The 23010-nt window shown below is 31.2% G+C and overlaps 1 protein-coding gene across 1 annotated transcript; it reads right to left on the bottom strand.

Annotated features, from left to right (window-relative positions):
- Positions 1 to 1156: 1156 nt before the first annotated feature.
- On the bottom strand, positions 1157 to 20349 carry LOC145246185 (uncharacterized). The gene is made up of 2 exons (XM_080108054.1): positions 20261 to 20349; positions 1157 to 5768 (listed from the first exon to the last, which is right to left on the bottom strand). The coding sequence occupies exon 2, from the start codon at positions 5506 to 5508 to the stop codon at positions 4294 to 4296; it is 1215 nt and encodes a 404-aa protein (XP_079964180.1). The 5' UTR covers positions 5509 to 5768; positions 20261 to 20349; the 3' UTR covers positions 1157 to 4293.
- Between the last annotated feature and the right edge of the window lie 2661 nt (positions 20350 to 23010).

Genomic DNA, 23010 nt, shown 5'->3' with positions numbered 1-23010 from the left:
CATTTCTGCTCTATCGTCATTTTCATGGCAAATACTTTCGCCAATACAACCAGTACACCAGCTACAAATAGGCAACAATTTATAGAAGTTAGGAATCATTTTTTGTTAGCTTTCATTTATTTTTATGTATTTTTTTTACCTCTCCATGGCACGAGCCGCTCGGGGCGGACCACCCCTTTGCTACGCCACTGGGTATAAATAACAGGGATACATGTGTTTCTTCAAATGTTCACCTTCTATTCCTGGGATAATTCAATATATACACGTCCAATGTAGATTGATGTAACTTCAATTTTAAGCTCGTTTTTAATGTTTAAAATATTTCAACATGTACTTTATTCTTTGTAATTATGACACGTCGACAATTTTTGTTCTGTTTGACTAAGTGCCGTGTAGAGAAATTATTTTTAATTAACATTGCAGTTAGGTAAGGGTTTATATCAAATAACTAATTGAATAAGTCAGAGTTCAAGTACACTTGGAGGGATCGTGACAAACAGATTTAAACAAACTTTTTTTTCACACTAACTACATGTCTGGGGATTGACAGAGTTCAGGCATCATCTGAGAGATGGCAAAATTCCAACTTTTGAATGGATTTACTTTTAATTGTCTAATATGGAAAAACAAAATTTAAGGTATTGTTGGTTCATTCTATTTATTTTATATAATCTTTTCAAAATAGATTTGAATGTTTATGCCAAATGAAAAAATATTTTCTACTGAATGATTAATGTGAAACAGAACTAGTATTTGCAAAAGTATGTAAATATAAAAATATAAATTTTTACTGTATAAACAAGGTTTTTGTTCAATCAACAAAAGAATGAATTCACACTGAATAAGTATTTTACAAAATGTGATACATATAGGTTTGCTTAGTTTACTGTATTTATTTTTATATCAAGTAAAAAAATTTCCTTTATACAAAATATGCTTTTTATAGAAAGAACTAAGATCGTCGAAGTTTATAAATCATTTGCGTGACTGATAAATTTCAGACCTGGTAGGGATTTTCTATAAACAGTTTATTCTACAGAAAGTGATGTGCATATGTATGCTTAGTTCATTTTCATATTATTTTTAAAAATTAGTTTGAAGTTTATTTCAAACTAAAGATGCTTTTTATGAAAAGAATTAACAGACTTATATAAAGATTTAAATAAAAAATAAAATAATCGAGCCAAATAATTTAACTAAACTATTTTAAGAAATAATGGAAGTAAATAGAAAATACATTTTTTATAAATAATTATTTATTCTTATAAATAAAATTTGAGAAACGAAAATGTAAATTATTGACATGTAACAGAATATTTACAAATAGTACTAGACATTTTCCTACTATTTGCAACGATGAAATTATTTTACATGTACAGCATACATAAACAATATACTCTTACAAATAGCAAAAGACATTTAATTAATATTTCTAAATATTAAATAATTTTTTGTTATGGATTAATGTTGGATGAGTGATAGAAAATCATCGGTAGTATGGCACATATGACCTTTCAGGATCTATGCAAAGCAAATGTTAAATCCGATTGTTGGCGTAATTCAATTAAAACAAACGAATCAATCGACATTTTTAATGTAGAGTTGGAATATCCTGGTAAATTAACTTAATTGTAAAGAATGGAATCGTTCTACATTCCAATCTAGGTTGGAATACCAACTGAAAACAATGGAAACATCCCAAGTAGTGTAATCTTGATTTATGTCAATAGAAGATGACAGAACACAAACCAGAGAGAACCAGTGGCGATGATGTGTGTAATTTCTGTCATGAACGACTCTCACAACAAAACACTTATAGTACTTGCATTTTGTTTCTCTCTCTCTCTCTTGTTATAAGCCATCGGCTGATAAATGTAAATAAACTTGTATTATTAAGAAGTTCCTGTTTACATTTAAAAAAAAACAACAAAAGAAAAATCAGTGTGTACACACTTTTGCATGCATTTGACAGAAGTACAACCAGAAATTATATAGACGCGACAACACACATAAATAATATGCATTTTCAAAGTATAAAATATATTTACCTAATATTTGTAAAAATTAAATTATTTTGTTATAATTATGTACAGCAAACATTAACAACATACATTTACAAATGGTAAACAGTTATTTATTTTATATTTGCAAATATTAAATTATTTTGTTATAAATATGTACAGTATACTTACGAATATTAAAAGTTTTTTACTTAATATTGGCAAAAAAAATTGATTTGCTATTAAAACATAACGAAGTAATAAGTTATTTATTTTATATTTGGAAATATTAAATTATTTTGGAATTAACATGTACAGCAAACATTAACAATGCGTCATGTCTTACAATCATGTAACGGGTTTCTTACAATTTTAACCGTTTTTCTGCTCCTTGAATAGTTCATTATATACAAAAGCCCTATGTAAATATCTTGGACTTAATTTTAACGGTTCATTAAAAATGTTCAAAATCAAAATTACATTTACAAGAAATGGGTTTGACAGAGTCCAAGCATCATTTGAGGGATATGAAAATTTCAACTCTCAAATATATTTACTCTTTAGTTGTCCAAGCTAGAAAAAGTAACGTCCGTATATGGTGGGTTCATTTTATTTATTTTCAAATAATCATTTAAAAAAAAAAAAACCAATAATTTTTCATTTTACTTAGAAGTACATTGAAAAAGTGGTATATTTTCGATATACTAATTTATAATAAAAATAACTTAGAGGAATATGTTACTTATTGATATGCAACAGAATTATAACAAATATTAATATTTTTAAATTATAAACTATTCTGCTATACACATACACAGCACACATAAACAGTATAATTTTACAGATAGTAAGAGATATTTACTTAATATTTGCAAATATATTATTTTATGTAACAATAAATATGTACAACACACATTACTACATACACACCACATACCAATATACATTTACATGTAGTCAGTTATATTTGCTTAATACTTGTCAATATTAAATTATTTTGATATTAATTTGCAAAGCACACATTAACAATATACATTTAATAATACTGGAGAAAATTATTGTATATTAAGTAAATATTAATGAATTAGTAAATAAATACTTTATGCAAGGAAATAAGATGCATCTAACTTACAACTGAAACAGAAAATTTTTAATCTTCTAACATTGCAAATTATTTAAATGAATGCATATTTACAAAATATACAATAATTGAATGTGTGTATAGCTTTAACTACATATGTGCAATATGTTTTATATTTGCAAAATATACAAGTATTTAATGTGCAAATTTAATATGTGTAATATTTGTTTCATATTTATAAAATATACAAGAATTAAATGTATAAATTCAATTTACTATATGCAATATTTGTTTCATATTTACAAAATATACAATAATTTAATGAATATATAAATTCAGTTTAATGTGCCATATTTGTTTCATATTTACAAAATATACAATTATTAAATGTATATGTAAATTCAATTTAACATGTTTCATATTTACGAAGTACTTAAATATATATATAACTTCAATTTTTTAATATTTTCTTAACAATTTGTTCAAGCTAAAGATGTAGCAATCTCACTAATGAAAAACATTGATCGCTGGCACAGACATTCCAATTGAGAGCTTTTAATGTTTCCAAACGACAGATCTTTTTAAAATCTTTCTTTCACTTGGTTCACCTGATATATTTGATCGGTAATTTTGTAATTATTTTTCATAAGTCTTGTTGCTCTTATGTTTACTGCAATGATAAAGATCTTCAGATTAGAATTTTTTATGTTATACACAAGGCTTTGGTATTTTGTTATCTTTTCCCAATCAACTCTAAAATCAAACATCATTAGGGAACACTAACTTCTACAAAGACTCTTTTCTCTTTCTTGTCCCATATAACTATGTCGGATTGTATGGCTGCATTTGCTAGGCATGTACAAATAGCATAGTCACAGCAAAGTCAAGTCATCAAGATAATACATGGCACACCGATGGTTGGCCTATACTTGCAGTTTTTATAATGAAAGTTATTGCTATATATTTTTGGCGACGTTTTAAGCAATTTCTGTATCAGACTTGTTTTCTGAAGCTGTCTGATTCGTATAACAATCTTGTCTTAAATGTTTAGTCTTGAGATGGAGGTGTTATGCTGACCTTTGTTTCACAGTGTTGATGCACCATTTTTAGGTTTGGATTTGGGTAGCTCATCGGATATTATTCAGTGCTCATGTGTGTATTTGGTTGTATTTTCTTAGATTATAACTCTCTGAAAAAGCAGACACACAAACTTCACAAGCATATGGGTTTTTCTGACGTGTGTGTTCGTATATGACTTTTTAAATTACAAAGATCTGAAAATGTGGACCCACAAATGTGACAATGGAATGGTTTCTCTCCCGTGTGTGCTCGCATGTGATTTTTAAGATGGGATTTCTGTGAAAATGCAGACTTACACACTACACATGAATATGGTTTCTCTCCTGTATGTGTACGCATGTGGTTTTTCAAAGTAGAATTTTGTGCAAATGCATATCCACAAACTTGACAAGAAAATGGTTTCTCTCCTGTGTGTGTTCGCATGTGGTTTTTCAGAGTAGAATTCTCTGAAAATGCAGACCCACAAACCTGACAAGAATATGGCTTCTCCCCAGTATGGGTTCGAATGTGTTTTTTTAGATTAAAAATCTCTGTAAATGTAGATCCACAAAATCTACAATCATATGGTTTTTCTCCTGTGTGTTTTCGCATGTGATTTTTAAGAGAGGAATTAAATGTGAATGCAGACCCACAAACTTGACAAGTATAAGGTTTTTCTCCTGTATGTATGCGGATGTGGTTTTGTAGAGCGCCACTCCGAGAAAATACAGATGGACAAACGTGACAACAAAATGGTTTCTCTCCTGTGTGTGTTCGCATGTGGTTTTTTAGAGAATGATTCATTGAAAATACAGAACCACAAATTTGACAAGAAAATGGTTTCTCTCCCGTATGTGTTCGCATGTGGGCTTTTAGAGAGGAATCCAGTGGAAAAGCAGATCCACAAATGTGACAATAAAACGGTTTCTTTCCTGTGTGTGTTAACATGTGCCTTTTTAGGTGACCAGTTTGAGAAAATGCAGATCTACAGATGTGACAAGAAAAAGGTTTTTCTCCAGTATGTGTTCGCATATGTTGTTTTAGAGAAAACCTCATTGAAAATGCAGTTCCACAAACTTGACAAGAAAATGGTTTCTCTTTTGTGTGTGTTCGCATGTGCTTTTTTAGATCACCATTCTGTGAAAATGCAGACATACAAACGTGACAATAATAAGGTTTCTCCCCAGTATGTGTTCGTAAATGTATATTTAGAGAAGACTTCTGTGAAAATGCAGACATACAAATGTGACAAGAATATGGCTTCTCGCCTGTGTGTGTCCGCATGTGCATTTTTAAATAATCCCTCTGAGAAAATGCAGAGTCACAAACTTGACAAGAATAAGGTTTTCCTCTTGTATGGTCTTCCATTTTAATGTTTAAAATACTTTAAAATGTACAAGAATTCCCTTTTACTGCTCAGTATGTACATACAGTTTGTAAAATTTATTTTTAACAAAATACTTAACTAACTTTTAAATTGAATACATGTGTATTTATGATTTTCATATGTTACTAACTATACTTTTCTTTTATAAAATATTTGGCAACACTTATGTAAAACCACTATAAAAGTTTTTCTTCTTTTTTGTTGAATTGGAAAACCAACATTTTCTATAGAAGTCTTTGATCTGTAGATAAAAAAAAACAGCGATTGTATTAATGAAACAACAGTCCTTTTTATTATGTTTTTTATTGTTTAAATAAAACAAGGTTAAAGATTAGGTTTTTAATATAATTGTTTTTTGGAATAAAAATTTGGTAAAGTAACACTTTACTATGATTTTTTTATTTATGCGTCAAACATTTTTGTACTTGCATTAACTTCTAACAAAGCATATTGCCACTTAGATGTAAGGGGCTACTATTTTGGACCATGCATAAAAAATTAACAAGATGTTGGTTTAGATTACATTTAAACTTTTGCATATCAGTACAGTCAGAGAACCAGATGACAGAAATGGCATTCTAAAGTCTAGCTGTTCAGGGGAAGAAACTATTAGAGTGGGAAATTTGTAGCATTTAGTGACCTCAACAGTGAAGGTGGTGATTTTGTTGCTAAGCGGGTTTGTCAGGCATATGTATGTTGAAGAGGTACAAGTACAATTTCACAAAAATTCCATTAAAATACTTGTAAAAAAGGCACTGAGATACAACACTGTGGCGATGGAACAAGAGTTGGAGCTTAGATGATAAAGTGGAATCTATTAGATTGAAGATTCTTTTTTAGATGCTATCCAAGAGGGAGAAAGAATGGTACATGTATAAGCCTAGATGTAGCAATAATACTTCATGCATAGGCAAATAGTGGCTTTGTAGAGGTACATGATACTCTCAAGTGTGAGTAGTCTTATAGCACGATAGGGGGCACCAACCCTCTTTGCAACAGCCTCTGCAATGTCCACAATGTATTTGTTCCAGTTCATATTGCCTGTGAATGTTAAACCGAGGATTTTAAAGAAGAATTCTCAACTAGGTTGTTATTTGTTATGGATATCAGTGGTTGGAGAGGCATCTTGTAATTGTTAAAGGAGTGCAGTTTAGTCTTACTAGCATTCAATGTTCCCATCCATTTACAGCCACATTCTACTAGTCTTGAGGTTGTTTCCTAAAGATTCTGCAATTGTCTAAGATTTGTGTATATCCATTCTTTCCTCGTGCATGTTATAGAATGTTGTATCCTTGAGTGGCCTCTTGGCCTTGATAATGAGTTGATACCTATGAAAAAAAAAAGAAAAAGTCCAATGTGAACAAGTTCTAATTGAATCGTCTCCCTAAGTAATCCAAGTTTCAAAATTCCCACTGTTTACTATGCTAAAATCACAATGACTAATGTATACCTATTAACCCTTATCCTCGAGTGGCCTCTGGGCCTTGATAAGTGGTGACACCCTTGTAAAAAAAAATCATCAACAAACATACTCATCTTAGGCATAATATTACAAGTGAGGTCGTTAATGAATATTAGTGGTTAAAGGATCGACACCTGAGGCACTCCTGCATTTATGCTATGCCATTTGAATTTACTTCCATCAATGACAACCTGGATGGTCCTATTATCTAAGAAGGATCTAATTTTATTTAGTATACATCCAGTTGTACTGTACAATTGAATTTTTATTAGCAGTCCTTCATGCCAAACTTTGCCAAAGGCCTTGGATATATTAAACACTACAGCTCTGGCTTTACTCGCATTATCAAGTGCATGGTATATGAATTCAAATATGACTGTTAAAATATCTGTCGTAGAACATTTCCAAAATCTATACTTTTTGTAAGAAACATAAGGTTTTAAAGGTGGTGGATTAATGCTTGATTAATTAAGGTCTCAAAGATTTTAGCAAAGAGGAGGAAGAGACTGATAAGGCAATAATAGAGAGGGTCAGTCGTTTCACAAGAATGGTTATACACTGGTACCACAGAATCCATCTTCTAGCAATTAAGGAAGCACAATCCAGCAAGACTAATCGTAGAGCTTAAAAAGTCGTCCGCTAGCTCAGCTGAGCATTTCTTAATTAGTATAGCAGGGATATGATCAGAACTATATGCCTTTGAGGTGTCCAAGTTTTTTATGATATTGTGGACATAAGAAGGGATTATTTTCACATCAAGTGTAGCTCCAGTTTGCATAGGGAAATTTGGGAGGGAGTTCTTTGTTGGCTCGAAGGTGGAATTAGAGTTTTGCCTTCTCAGTTGCTGTTCATGTGACTTTCTGCTTGTTGAATAGTTGAGGGATTTCTGATTGCTTATTATTCACTACACTATTATATATTTTCCAGAAGCCACGAGGTCCTACTTTCTGTTATTCTATGTATCCCCTTGTTATTTCAGTATGCCTTATTTTGGCTGTGGCTATTTCTCTCTAACAATCATTTCTAGCATCTATAAATTTTAGCCTATTCTATTTGCCTTATGACGTATGAACCATCTAAATGCATACTGTATTTATAATACTTTTGTAATACTTTTTATTAATTAATAATTTTATTTATTATCTTTCAATTAAGTAAACATTTAAACATTGATATTTTGCCCTGATCACCTGAATTCTTAAATACAGTGCATACTGATGAGATTTTCCAGGGTGATGGGAAGCAATTCTCCTTAAGACAACGTTTAAACAGTTTTGTAAGTATGGACGCTAGTTCTGGTTGAAGTCTTTTGAGTACTATAATTGGAATACCGTCGAGGCAGGTTACTTTACTGGAATCAAACTTTTTGATTAGTTTGGCAACATCACATACAGATATTTATATATCACAGCTTATTTTCTGATACAGGAGGAAATATTAGGGGTTGGCAGCTTTGGTTGCAAAGGGTAGAATTAGCTGAAAATTTCTTGGCAAAGAGTTTGGCTTTGTCTGATGCTGACGAGATTACCTCAGGTCCATTGATGATAGTTGGGATAGAGCACATGCTTCTGTTCAGGATTCTGTTTGCTATTTGTCAAAACTGGTGGGAACCAAGATGCTGCTCAGCTACTTTGGACTTGATGGACTGAGCATACAACTCTCTTGCGTTCTTTATTATTTTCTCACAATGGTTGCTGGCAGTCCTGAAAGCGGCTTTATTCTCAATACATCTGTTACGTTGGAAGCAATGGAAAAAGTAATTTCTGTGTGCAATGGCAGCAGCATATTCTGAAGAAAACCGTGGCTGGCTGTTAGGTTTTTGCTGGAACTTTTTCAAGGGTAGGAAACGGTCTAAACCTACAATTAACCATTCTATTTTTATCTTGATACAACAGAGTGGTCAGAAGATCCAAGTGGAGACAGAACGGAAACTGAACATAGTTGTGATAAAAAGGTCCAGGAGACTCGCATAAATTATTTTTGAATCAACCTAATAGTAATAATAAAACTAATTACAATAACAAATTCATTAGTATTACCAATACTAATAACAATAACAACAAATGTATTAGTAATAGTAATACTAATATCAATAACAGTAATAGTAAGAACAGTAAGAGTAATAGTAACAGTAATAGTAGTAGTGTTTAGGCAATGTAACATGCATATTTTTACGAGTAGTAGGAAGCTTTTAAACAGTCAATGTGAAATAGACGAGAATGTAGAATTCTGCTATTTTAGACCCCTGTATGTGTAAATTTGTGAAATGTGATATGTGTGAAATTATTTTGCAAGATTAATTTGGAATCTAGTTTTCTAAGGTCTAAGCTGAATGGTTTACAGCAAGGATAGTTTATTAGTACAAAAAAGTAAAATAATATTCGGAATATTTACAAAATGAAATGTAAGAAGGTTTTGTTTTAGGAAACATATTTACTAATGACATGGAGAAATATGAACTGCTAATCTGTAAGAATGATTGGTTCTAATGTAAAGGTGCTTGTCAACTAGTGATCAGTGGCTATTCTGTTGTTGTATTAAACTAAGAATTAAATGGGAGCATTCATTATTTTCTATTTTTAGACCAATGTAGTAGGTGTGAAATTAAAGCAATCAAGAAATTGAATAATTTACTAGTGGCATGTGGCTAAGTATAACTTTGAAGAAATGATCTAGTTATTTGGGGTTTTGTGGGATGATTAAATTTAAATAAAGATAAATATTTACAACTACCTATGTCGATTACATAGATAAGTGTGAGGTATCAAGTGCAAATTATATTTTTAAAACAGTGAGGCAATGTGTGTATTCTTGCTCAAAAACATGCTGTAGCTTTGAATATGAGTGCAAACGATTTGCATAGGAATCGCTTGTTTTCCTATAGTGTCGATAGGTGAGAAAAAGTTACCATTTTATTATGCAGAGTGAACCAATAAAGTTGTCGCCTTAGAAAAGACGATATGATTCCATCTCTGTTTTGTATTTGTTGAAACCCATGTACTTATTGGCCAGTTATGTACAATCCTCAAGAGCGATAGAAGCCTTTTATTATGTCTGAAAGTGACAAAATGATCCATGAATGAGATCAGAGATGCACTGCTGTACAACTCATGCTCTCTACCGATCCAAATTATGACAAAAGGACCATTGCCACCACCCTCAAAATGAATTGCTGGATTGCCACGAATAACAGGAATGAGCCCAGGGTAACGAAAACAAAGTTTCCGGCCATGGTTATGGTCTTTGGTGTGATTTCAAGTGAGGGCTACATCATACCACCTCACATCTTTGAAGTCATTTTGAAAGTCAACATCAAAGTGTATCTAGATGTGTTGATGAGTGTGGTGTTCCTGTGGTGCAATCAGATGGCCAGTAGCAAACCGTGAGTGTGGCAGCAGGACTTAGTGGCGGCCCACAAGTCAAGAGACCAAGACTTGACTTCAGAAAGTGTGCTACGACTTTGTACTCTTCTCTCACTAGTCTCTCTCCTCCCCCGAACTAAACCGGCTGGACTACTTTGTTTAGTCATACGTCAAGAACATTATCAACATGACCTCCCACAGCACCAAAACCAGCCTGATCTCCGCCATTTGCTGAGTCTTAACCAAGCTCCTGTCGGCACTTATGGAAAAGGTATGCTCCCAGTTCCGAACTCGTATTGAAGTGGTAATTGAAACTGAAGGTAACTACATTGAATATATGTCAGCTTTACTACATAATCAAGTAAACTGAATTGAGTTTTTCAATAAAAGTTTTAAAATATAGCTGTAGTGTTGTTTTCTTAGAGCAACAATTTAGGTTATTTTGTGTGGTATTAGTGGATACAGTCATGTTTTTTTGGTGGAAGGTAACTTACAATTATACAGTTTCTGTGTTCTTGATTCCATGTAGTGTTTCTTTGTTTTACTACTGTAGTAATTGCTATATGTCCGGCTACGTTATTATTATTATTATTATTATTATTATTAGTAGTAGTAGTAGTATTAATATGCAGCAGCGAAATAGCAAACATGCTCATCAAAATACATTTTCCTTCAGGAAAAATGTATAGAAGATAAAAATCACAATAATAATAATAAAAATTATAATTAATAAACTGAAATAAAGATAAAAGCAAACCTATCTAAAACTTATCAAAGTTAAAACTAGGTTATGTTTCATGCACAAAGAGAGATAAGCTCTTCACTTCTAAAATGAACAAAGGGTGAATTACAGGTCAAGTAAACCTTTACGTTGAAACATGTGAGCATTCCTTCTAACTACTAAACTTAACACCACGTGAATATATAATATCAATTCCATGCAACAGCCTGACGAATCCTCAGTAGCATGAAACACGAAGAATTCTGTCTTGCTTAATAGCGATGTATATTTTTACAACTAACTACCTCAGTCTTCAGAATTATTGAGCAATATTGAAGTAAATACTAAAAATAAATACATAAAATCTTAAGTAGATACATAAAATAATAATAAAGATGCGTTTATATATATATATATATATATATATATGGCTCATTCCATCTCAAATTAACAAATTTGGGGGGGGGGCACAAACTATGTCTGACACGGATTTTTTCAAATTTGCTAAATATAGATCTCTGAAAGGAATTGAATGGTACCTGTTACACATCTCAACGTCAAAGGATTTCTGAGATATGACCTTGACCTTTTTACAAAAATGTAAATTTTTATGGAGAGGTGACTAACTTTAAAAGACACTATCTCTGTTATTTATGGGCCTACAAAGTTCATTCATATATCATTCTAAAGTACTTAGATAGATCTACAATTTTATCTGGGGATATGTTTTTCAATGTCAAATTAAAAAAAATTGACCTTGACCTTTACCTTTTACCTGAATTATCACAAAAAAGGTCATTTTAATTCTTTTGTAATTTTGACAAAGGATTTGTCTCTTATGACAGTATATATTCCAAATTTCATGATGGGTTTTCCACTAGAACCATTCCTACAAGCTTTTTAAAAAAGTGGGCTAAATTCAAAATGGCAGAGTGTAGTACCTGCTACTTCATATAAACACATTTTGATATTTTACAATATGGTCATGTCTGATATCTTCGTAAAACTATTTTAATGCTAATATATACATAAGAATCATTGTCACAAAATCCATATAAAAAATTATGTTGATGAAACTGAATTTTCTCCATTTTTTTTAATGCAACACAGATTTTGTTATGGAAAAATTATATTAAATAGAATTTTGAAAGGTGTTAACGGTTGATTAAATTATAACATAAAACATTTGTGATCTCAATAGTGAATCATTTTTTCTCGATTATTGATATTCTAAATCTACAAAAAGGCAATTTATGTTGTTTATGGGTACTTTTCAATGAAAAACTTTAAAAATGAATGTTCTACAAAAATTCTTGGCATGTTGAATTTTATGCAAATTCTGGTTGTCAAGTCAAACTGTTTTAGAATGATTTTCATACTTTTCTTGTACAACACGGGTTTTGATACAGAAAATGGTGTTATAAAGAATTCTAAAAAGTGTTGAGATCTAATTAGTTTATAGCATTAAAAGAATAAGCAACATTTGATGTCGATGGTAAACAGTGAATTTGACATTTGACATGCTACTGATAAAATACATCCACAATAAATCAATCAGTGTACATTAGAAATACATTTCAGAATAGAAAATGAAAAACCTGTTTCACTGAAACATTTTTATAATAACGAATTTTAAAGTAATTATTTAGATTTTCTTTCAAAATTCTTCTTTCTAAAATATTTGATGCCTTTTTCATCTCATTTTTTGAAAGTTTATAAGATATTCCTGTTTTAGTTATTGGATCAACTGAGCTAAGAATATCAGAATATTTCAAAATTGATATATTTGGATGTGATGGATAATAGAAAGATGGAGAGGATCCATTTGGTTGTAAAAAATGTTAATTTCACCTTTCCATTATCTGGATATTTTTCAAGTATGCATCCTAACCATCAATTCCTCTCATGAAGTGCTGTCACAAATCCATTAATGTCTTTGAACTCCATATTGTTTCTTTTTGGAATTCGAAATATTCTTCCTTTATTTTGTAAATTGACACTGGTTTTTAATTCCACTTCTATTTGAGAGGCAGGAATGAAAGTATGTAATTTCCGTGTTTCTATAATCGAGGAGGAATTGTTAAATCAATCTTCTAAGATGTTTGCTTCCTCTGTCCATTCTACAGTTCAGGAATATAAGAAATGTATTTCAGAAATTTTTTTTTTTTTTGCATAAAAATAGTTGTCTTGGCATCATGATTTGTTCATTATAGGGTCGCTGCAGGCTAGATTTTGCTGATAACCTTTTAACAGTGCCACCTAACCAATCACATGGTCCTTTCCCATGAGAAGTAGCAAAGTAGTGCCACTCTGCATCAATACAAAAATCAAATTTATGATTGCAGATTTATAAAGTTGTTAAAATTTTTATAGTGTGAAACAGCCCCATTAGAGAAATATATCAATTTTTGGACATCAAAATCAAGAATTTCTTTTAATTGTTCAATACACTTTCTTTGAAACAAATGGACTGCGACTGCGTCATGCTTGAGACAATCAGATATTATTACAAAATTAATATGCTCAAGGTCAATTCCATTTTGATAGTAGCAGATGAATGGATGCAATGTAGCTTGACCATTATTCCAATGGAATCCTTGAGCCGCATCTTGCAAAACAAATGAATAATACTCTGAAAAATCTGCTATTGCTAAGATTTTGCCAACCTTTAAAGAACGTTTTCTGTCAGAACAAAATTTTGATTGTGCTTGGGTAATGAAATTATGTTTCTTTAATATTTGAACGCCTGCATGGAAAGTTTCAATGAATTCCTCTATGGATTGTGATAGTTTGTAGAATGGTTCTATCAGTTGATAACCACTGTTTATATACAAAATCATCAACTAGATTTTTATGAAAAATTTCTTCCATATACAAAACAAAATTATCCATCAGTATGTGGCAAGTTGAGCAATCACCCAAGTAACAATTTGTCGATGCTTCATTGCATGTAACAGCAAGTATGCATTGGTGGTAATCTGTCAAATGATAACTTTCTCCTTCAGTCAGTTTAGCAAGATGAGATCCTGCAATCATCAACTTCATATTCTGATGAACTGTACAAATGCAGACAGCATGGGTCACTGCACCACCTGCAAGATCACATTCTTTTGGTCTAAGCTAAGCTAATTTAGAGAAGCTTATTTTCTTTTGGTTCTTTGATTTAAATAATTCAAATGCCGTTTTCAGGTTACAGAGAACAAGATATTTTTGTTCCTGAACCCGTTTCTCATCCTTTAAAACAGTCTTGTAATCATTTTTCCAGGCATCACTCTACTGACTTCTTTACTTTTATAAAACTGCTTCACTTTATGACTTGTCTCTTGTGGGAATCTTGCTTTTTGTGTATTTGGCAAAACTAAAATTCCTTCCTTATTCACAAATCTTTGTGCTTGTCTCGCCACGTACATTGTAGTGCCAAATTTTGTTTGCATTTTGTGTAGACTCCAACTTTTTGGAAGTAGTCAGAATTTGAATTTTTTTATCTCTTTTCACTTGCAGCAAACTTCTCTTTCAACTGAGTAATAAATATTTACTAAAAAGTTATCCATGCATATAAATAAAAAAACGTATGTAACACTGAGAAATTATCAATAAATGGTTAATTTTCTTTTTAATATTCATTCAAAAAGTTAAGTCAATATAAGTAAATAAATGAAAAAAATGTTATCAGCGGTTGCATTAGCCTATGTAAAGGAGCGACTAATAAACAAATAGGCCGGGGTCACTGTTGAACTCAATGCTCAAGGAGTACCAAAAACTGTAGAATACAACTTTTGTTTAGGTGAATTTTGCTGACGACTTATTTAAAAAAGATATAATAATAATAATAATAATAATTATTATTATTATATAATAATAATTATTATATAATAATAATAATTATTATTATTAGTATTAGTATTATTATAATAATAATAATTATTATTATTATTATTAGTAGTAGTAGTTTTATATAGTAGAAATATTTACTTAAATTCTACATTTACATGAAAATATAACTTACATGTATATAGTGCCTGGCAAAATTTCAATCTTGAATTTGTGTGTTTTATCCATTCCAAGACAGACTCAACTGGGAAAGTTGTCCAATAATATTATTTTTTATAATCTTTTATTGCTTTTTATCTTTACCCATCCCCTACTATATATTTAGAATTGTTTTTATAACCAGTAAACAGCAGCAACCTCAACCAGTAACCAAACAGACTAAAAAAATCAAAGGAACATTGTCAACAAAGCTTGTCTGGCATAGAAGTGATAAAACTTTCACTCAGTTCACTAACTTATTGAAAATCCAAAGTATTTTTTAATAACTTTTAGCACTTTCTTGTCAGGTTTGTCAATGATGACGAACTTGACAAAACCCGAAGGGTCATGTTTTAGGTTTTTTTTTTTTGAAACAGCACAAATAAATCCACATCACATTTTTATGTTATTCGGTTTTACTTTTACTGGTAGTTTAAAAATACATATTCTTCATTTTATCTTTTAGTATCAGCAATAGCAAAGAGTAACATTTTTTGGGGGGGAATGGCATATTAGGCTAAAAGTTTTCTGAGTCTGATACCTCAAAAAGTTCCGATTTCCAGATTCCGGTAAACTGTCCCAACACAAACTATATCAGTTTTTTCCTTAATAAAATCTCTGTTGCATTAAAAAAACAAAAAAACAAAAACAAATGAAGAAAATTCAGTTTCATCAACATAAATTTTTGTATGGATTTTGTGACAATGATTCTTATGTATATATTAGCATTAAAATAGTTTTACGAAGATATCAGACATGACCATATTGTAAAATATCAAAATGTGTTTATATGAAGTAGCAGGTACTACACTCTGCCATTTTGAATTTAGCCTACTTTTTTAAAAAGCTTGTAGGAATGGTTCTAGTGGAAAACCCATCATGAAATTTGGAATATATACTGTCATAAGAGACAAATCCTTTGTCAAAATTACAAAAAAATTAAAATGACCTGTTTTGAGATAATTCAGGTAAAATGTCACGGTCAAGGTCAATTTTTTTTAATTTGACATTGAAAAAATATCCCCAGATGTATCTAAGTACTTTAGAATGATATATGAATGAACTTTTTCTTTAAAGTACAGGATAGCAAATTTTTCATGAAGGCATAATTTACATGGGTCGTCTAAATGCCTACACATGGTAGCTTTTATATATATATTATTCCTTATTGGAATTTTTTATTTTTTAGATGAGCATTGTATGTTAATTTTATTTTATTTTGGACTACTAGTCTCATCTTATCTTTTTTTATTTGGTGCACAACGTTTCGGCCAACTTCCTCTGGCCTTCGTCAGGTGGTAACCGCGACGGATAGGAACTTCGAATCTCCTAACTGCATTCTCAGCTATCACTGTCATCCGTAGTTGTTGTCGTCTCACCACATTTTTGACCAATTACCTCTGGCACGCTTTGGGTGGGATTGAAACCGCTATCTTCAGACAATGTTTATCTGGAACCGTAGAGATGTGCACCAAATAAAAAAGATAAGATGAGACTAGTAGTCCGAAATAAAATAAAATTAACATACAATGCTCATCTAAAAAATAAAAAATTCCAATAAGGAATAATATATATATATACCAATCGGTACGGACCCGACTATGGAAGATCAGATAATAAATAAATATGGATTTATAAGATCAAAGAATCCAACCTTGATCGCCCTTCGGGGCCCGTGGCGCAGTTGATAGAGACGTTGAATCTCTACGGTTCCAGATAAACATTATCTGAAGATAGCGGTTTCAATCCCACCCAAAGCATGCCAGAGGTAATTGGTCAAAAATGTGGTGAGACGACAACAACTACGGATGACAGTGATAGCTGAGAATGCAGTTAGGAGATTCGAAGTTCCTATCCGTCGCGGTTACCACCTGATGAAGGCCAGAGGAAGTTGGCCGAAACGTTGTGCACCAAATAAAAAAGATAAGATGAGACTAGTAGTCCGAAATAAAATAAAATTAACGTGGTAGCTTGTCTTATTATTTTCCATTCGACTACTGGCGAATGTCCGCTTTCTTTGATTTCCCAGTATTTATTCACTAGTGTTGTTTTTATACAATGTTTTTTATTGTTGAATGTACTTTTGAAGCTACCACGTGGAGGCATTTAGACGACCCATGTAAATTATGCCTTCATGAAAAATTTGCTATCCTGTACTTTAAAGAACACCAAAATCTATTAAACTGTAGAAGAGAAATAGCAAATAACTGTGTTCACAAAATAAAACTTACTCTAGCTACAAAATAGCTTTAAAACTAACAAAAACAATAGAAAATAAATAAATTAAATAAACATGAATATACATAAACGATCACACATATATGTATGCATATATATATGTATATATATGTGCATATATGTATGTACACATATGTATATTTATATATATATATATATAAAACAGGAGGAAAAGGTCTGGCTTAAACCACTAACCTAGTTCTAAAACAGATCCTTTGTTCGATAAAATGCATGCCCATTGGCTGATAGGAAGGGGCCCGGTTATACTAGAAAGCTGATTGGCTAACTAAAATCCTCAACAGAAGAGGACCATATAAAAACGAGAAACAACCACAGAATTCGCGCATAAGCCTGACGAATCCTAGAGTGGATGGAACGCCGAATATTCAGTGTAGCTTAATCGCCATATATATTTTATAAATTACTAACTAGCTCTACCTACGTATTGAGCACTTTTGAAGTAAATACTTAAAGTTTACACATAAATCTATACTTTCGTATATTAATTTTATGTGAGTAAATGAAGTAGTTATATATATATATATATATATATATATATATATATATATATATATATGCGCTATTCTGATATCTTGAATATTCTGATTTCTTACTGTAAATGTCCATCGACACGGAATTTATAGATACTTCATTCATTTCAATTCTTGTGTTAATTGCTGGTGGCCAAGCAATTTCTGTTAGAAAATGGTTGATCACTTTATGCTTAATTTTATATGCGAAATAAATTCCCTGTTTTAGAATCTAAAAAGATACAAGTGATTGTTAACGTTGTGAGCAATTACCAACAAAGAAAACGGGTCAAAACATCAATTAGTCAATGAATAATTGTAACAGAAGTCAAGAAAATTTACTCTTGACTTTATCTGCCAAATAATTCTGTTTAATTGTATTTTAAAGCGATTTTATTCACATTTTTCCTGTTGCCTACAACTCTAAAGTCGAAAGTTGAAACGAATGCAAATTATATGAAAAGTAAACTAATAGTTGTCACTAATCGTTTGAAAAGTTTATTTTTAAGCTAAGAAAAATAAACTTTTCAAACGATTGGTGACAGCTATTAGCTAAATTTTCGTGTAATTTATAACTTATGTGTTGCTAAATATATGACAGCGAAATTTTAGAACAACTAAAACCAAGCGCCATTTGAATATGTCCGATTCACGAGCCTCAGAAGTTATGAATAAACCATGTAAATAAAAGATCTTTTAAAAACAAACAATTTTAGCAGTTAAGTAGAAAACTAAATATTTTCACCTTTGATAACAGTTATTTGTTGACTATATGTATCTTTTTTTAATTTGATGTATACTTGTGTATGTGTGGCTTATATTTTTAATATCCAATTAGGAACCTCTTGATTAGCTTCTAATGCTGTCACCAACATATTATATGAATCGGGAAGTGTAGCTTGATGCACAACTCTGTCCTCTTTGTTTATTAAATCCCCAATGATTACCAACTCATCAAATATCTCAACTATCGTTTTAACGTGTTTCTTTATAAATTGATCAGCCAAGTTCATCCAAATAATCATGGGGTCAGTCGAATTTCCAATTAAATATAACAGTGTTGCTTTCACTGAGTGAACAATTGTGGCTAATGCATGGTCTCTTCTTAGCATATACATTATGTGTGCTTGTATATCAAGGTTTGGAACGGAACTTGCTTCCCAAGGAGCAAGTTCCGTTCCATCCACAATTCTCCAGGCACCCTCTTTCATTAGTACCATCTTGTATTGAACTTTCTATGTTAGATAATTCATTCCATTAACTAGTGGCAGTAGAATACTAAGTTTTGTAGAGACTAATACATAAATTACCTGGGTGTATCTGCCGGAGGTGAGGATGCTCTTCCAACAGCCAAGAAGAACAATAGCCTTGTGGTTATTTATACTAATAGAGTAAGGTACTTGTTATAAAAACATTCCTCCTTTGTGAAGAGTACTTCATATCTTTCTTTTTTATGTTACTGTGGTTACAAGACCTGAGAAGAAGGTCGTGAAGAAGATTGTATTTTTTCACTTCAGGTTAGCTACTCCCAGTTATATGATTTTTTTTTTCCAACAGTTTTGCATCCATAATTATTATTTGTTATAAACAACAAAAACATTTTATCACAACCGAAAATTCCAGATGATCAAAAACAAAGTTCAAACATATTTACTTTTTAATTTAAAAATAAGTAATTTATCGCTACAAATAAAAAGAGAATAAATCGAGTCATCATGTAAAAAAGTAAATAACTATTCTAATTAAATAAACACTTTTTATGAATATTTTTTTATGAAATTTAAAATTAAGAAATAAGGGTATAATAATGTTTCAATTCCTCTATGAATTTTAAAATAAAATTGACTTTCTGACATTTTGGGTTTCCGTAGAACTTATGCGCGATGCCTTTTCGTCTGATTGTGCGAAACCGAACTTCTCACTTTTGGGGGCTGAATCTGCGATTAAATCGACCGTTTCTATAAATTTCAGAATCGTACATGTAAACATAGATCGAATGTGAGGTCAGCAATTTGGCGTCATGTTTTAACAAACAAACAAAATAACCTCCAAAACAACTAAAAAAACAAACAAACTTTAAAAGATTAAATTTTAAAACACTTGAAACAAATTGTTAATAATAACTAGCATTATATTAGGTTTATTTCATTACCTTTGTAGTCGGTATTCATTTATTTATATATTAAATTTATTTTGCTGTAGTTGGAGTACTATTCTATTAAAGTCAATTTTTTCGTCAATGTATTCGTTAGAATTTCTGGTTACATTTTGTTCCGTTTCGAGTCCCTAACGCAAAATAACCCTCTCCACCTCCCCCCAAATTGTGACGTGTCTTGAATAAAAAGATTTTCACCTAAAACATCAAAACAATTAAATTTACATAAGACTTACTTTTTGTTTGACAATCTGCTTTCGATTGAGTTATCTGCTTTAAAGAAATAAATGACTTTGTTAACTAAAAGTTAACTGATAAAAAAGAGGTCAACATGGCGACCGGAACAGCAAGTTCGCAGAAAATTAAAAAATGAAGAAATTTAAATAAACAATTTTTAAACAGAACCGATGTTTTTTGCTTGTTTGTTTGTTTGTTTTTAATAGATTTTATTATTATTTTAGCTATTTTGATAAAGAGCGTCCGAAAAAAATAATGACCGAAATCATCTGGTAAATCAAAATTGCGAAATATGAAACGTTGAGTCGAGCGAGCAATAACACGCGCTCTCCGCCTATTGAAAGAGAATCGTTCATTTAACTGGAATTTGAATAAAAATAATAAAATAAACAAATGGAATCGCTTTTTTTTTGCATGGGATTTGAAAGCAACGTCAGCAACGATATTGTAGTTTGTTAAGAAACAAGCCAGCAGAACAGTGTTCCACTGTTCCATTAGGTGTATTAGAATTTTTTGGGAATTTTTGATACCCCTAACACGAAACTGCGAATAAAATATAAAAAAACTTGTAATTTCTCTTTTTAAAGTGGGTTGTTTATTTTCTTTATGGAATATACTTCAAATTTAAACTAATAAAATTGTTAAAAAAATAATAGAAATATTATTTTTATTATTTATAAACAGTGTTTACAAAGTACAGGGGCGGCGACGCGGACGCGCACCTTTAATGACGCAATTTTTTAATGGTTAAACTTTTACGATATTTTCAGGGTCATTTTATGCTCTTTCCAATAAACCAAATTTAATATTTTAGACAAACGTTTTTTTATGAAATTTACCACCCCATTTTGAAATGTCTATTAAAATTTATATAATTAATTGACCCACCAAAGATGTATATCACAAATTGAAGATAAAAGATCAATAAATAAAATATTCAAATTTAAAACAAAAAAAGAAGTTCTTTTTAGAAAATTACCTGTAAAGTTCAAAGTTTAAAACTTTTTTTTTCAAAAAACACGTTGATTTTCTCGTTTTTTTTTTTTGTGGAAGCTTATTTTATGTTTACATAATTCACTTAATATTGGCCGATGACAACATTTTTTTCCTATTTTATTCAATGTTTTTTTTTTTTCGATATTAAAAAAAAAAATTCCAGTCGCTAACTAAGAATTTCAATATATTAAATCAATAATTCATGTATTTCTTTAAGAGATTAAAAAAAAAAATGGAAAAGTTGTTGATCCATGGAGCTGTGAGTGGTCAAAATCCATGAATGAAATGTTTTTATTTTGTATGTACGGCAGCCGGGCAACAGCACATTCTAGCCAGTTAGAGTGGAAATGAAATATTGCAAAAAATAGCTAAAGGTAATTAATGTTTAGCATATATTACAAAGGGAGAAAACCGAAGCTAAATAATGGTCCTTTTACCCACTGTTGCAAGTTCGTTCACGTACGCGCAAACAAACCTCTGTCGTTGGAATAAGCTTATTTGCTTTATATATATATATATATATATATATATATATATATATATATATATATATATATATATATATATATATATATATATATATATATATATAAATAAGGGTGTAGTCACCAACAATGTGTATTTTTTAACATTATTTTATTATTCCGTGTCTTGGTTTTTCATTGAGAATTATGTTTGGATCATTGTAATAATGTTTTTAAGTCATTGAAATCGTTTACGCGCGTTTCAGACGGTCTGTGATGCGTCCTCTTATGTAAGGCCACTCTATTGCTGAAACTAAGAACCCCAAAAGAAACATAACAAAGAACAAATTCTAGCATACGTCTCTACACACAACACAAACAACCCAGAACTATTCACACAGATAACAAAAAACCTTATCCACCTCAACCAGAACGACAAACTAAACAACATACTTAAAACAACAAAAATAATAAAAAGCAAACGCCAACCAAAAAACACATCCTAACTTCCTCAAAACTCGTCCCACATACTACAAAAGGAGTTACAAAATGCAACAAACCGCGATGTGGAGTATGTGACATAATAATAGAAGGTAACACATACACATTCAAAAACCCAGCACAAACATTCAAAATAAAAAAGGATCTAAATTGCACCTCCAGAAATGTAGTATATGCACTAAGATGCACAACATGCAACAAATCCTACATAGGCGCCACCAAAAATTTCAGCAATAGAGTGGCCTTACATAAGAGCAACATCAAAATTGCAGATAACACACACCTCTATGTTTCAAAACACGTACACACATGCAGTGGAAACAGCTTCAAAATAATGCCAATCTTCTAAACAGACAATTATTTTTATTTACTTACACAGGAAAAAAACTTTATCACCAGATTCACTCCTGAACTGAACAGAACCTAATACCATCACACAAAAACATGAAATGCAAGGTACACTCGCATGCACACCCATACACATACACATATACACACCCACACATAAATCAGAAGCGACACATTAAAACACACACACGTGCGCGCATACAACCACACACAGACATAACACCCCTATCTCTAATACAACACACTGAACAATACCAACCCTACTTAACCTCGAAACCAACAACACTAGGAGACACCTAGAACCATAGTATAATATCTGTTCCAACACCTCGCTCCCTCCTCAGTCAGGGGAGGAGAACCCCCTCATGACTGAAACGACTATCTTCCTTCTATCATCCCCCTCCCATACCTACACCCTCTCCAATGCCCCCCCTCTGAGG

Source organism: Euprymna scolopes, chromosome 23 (assembly GCF_053919585.1).
Source record: "Euprymna scolopes isolate OS-2025 chromosome 23, ASM5391958v1, whole genome shotgun sequence".
NCBI lineage: Eukaryota > Metazoa > Mollusca > Cephalopoda > Sepiida > Sepiolidae > Euprymna > Euprymna scolopes.
The sequence above is the reverse complement of the archived record's forward strand: the minus strand, read 5'-3'. Positions and strand labels throughout refer to the sequence as shown.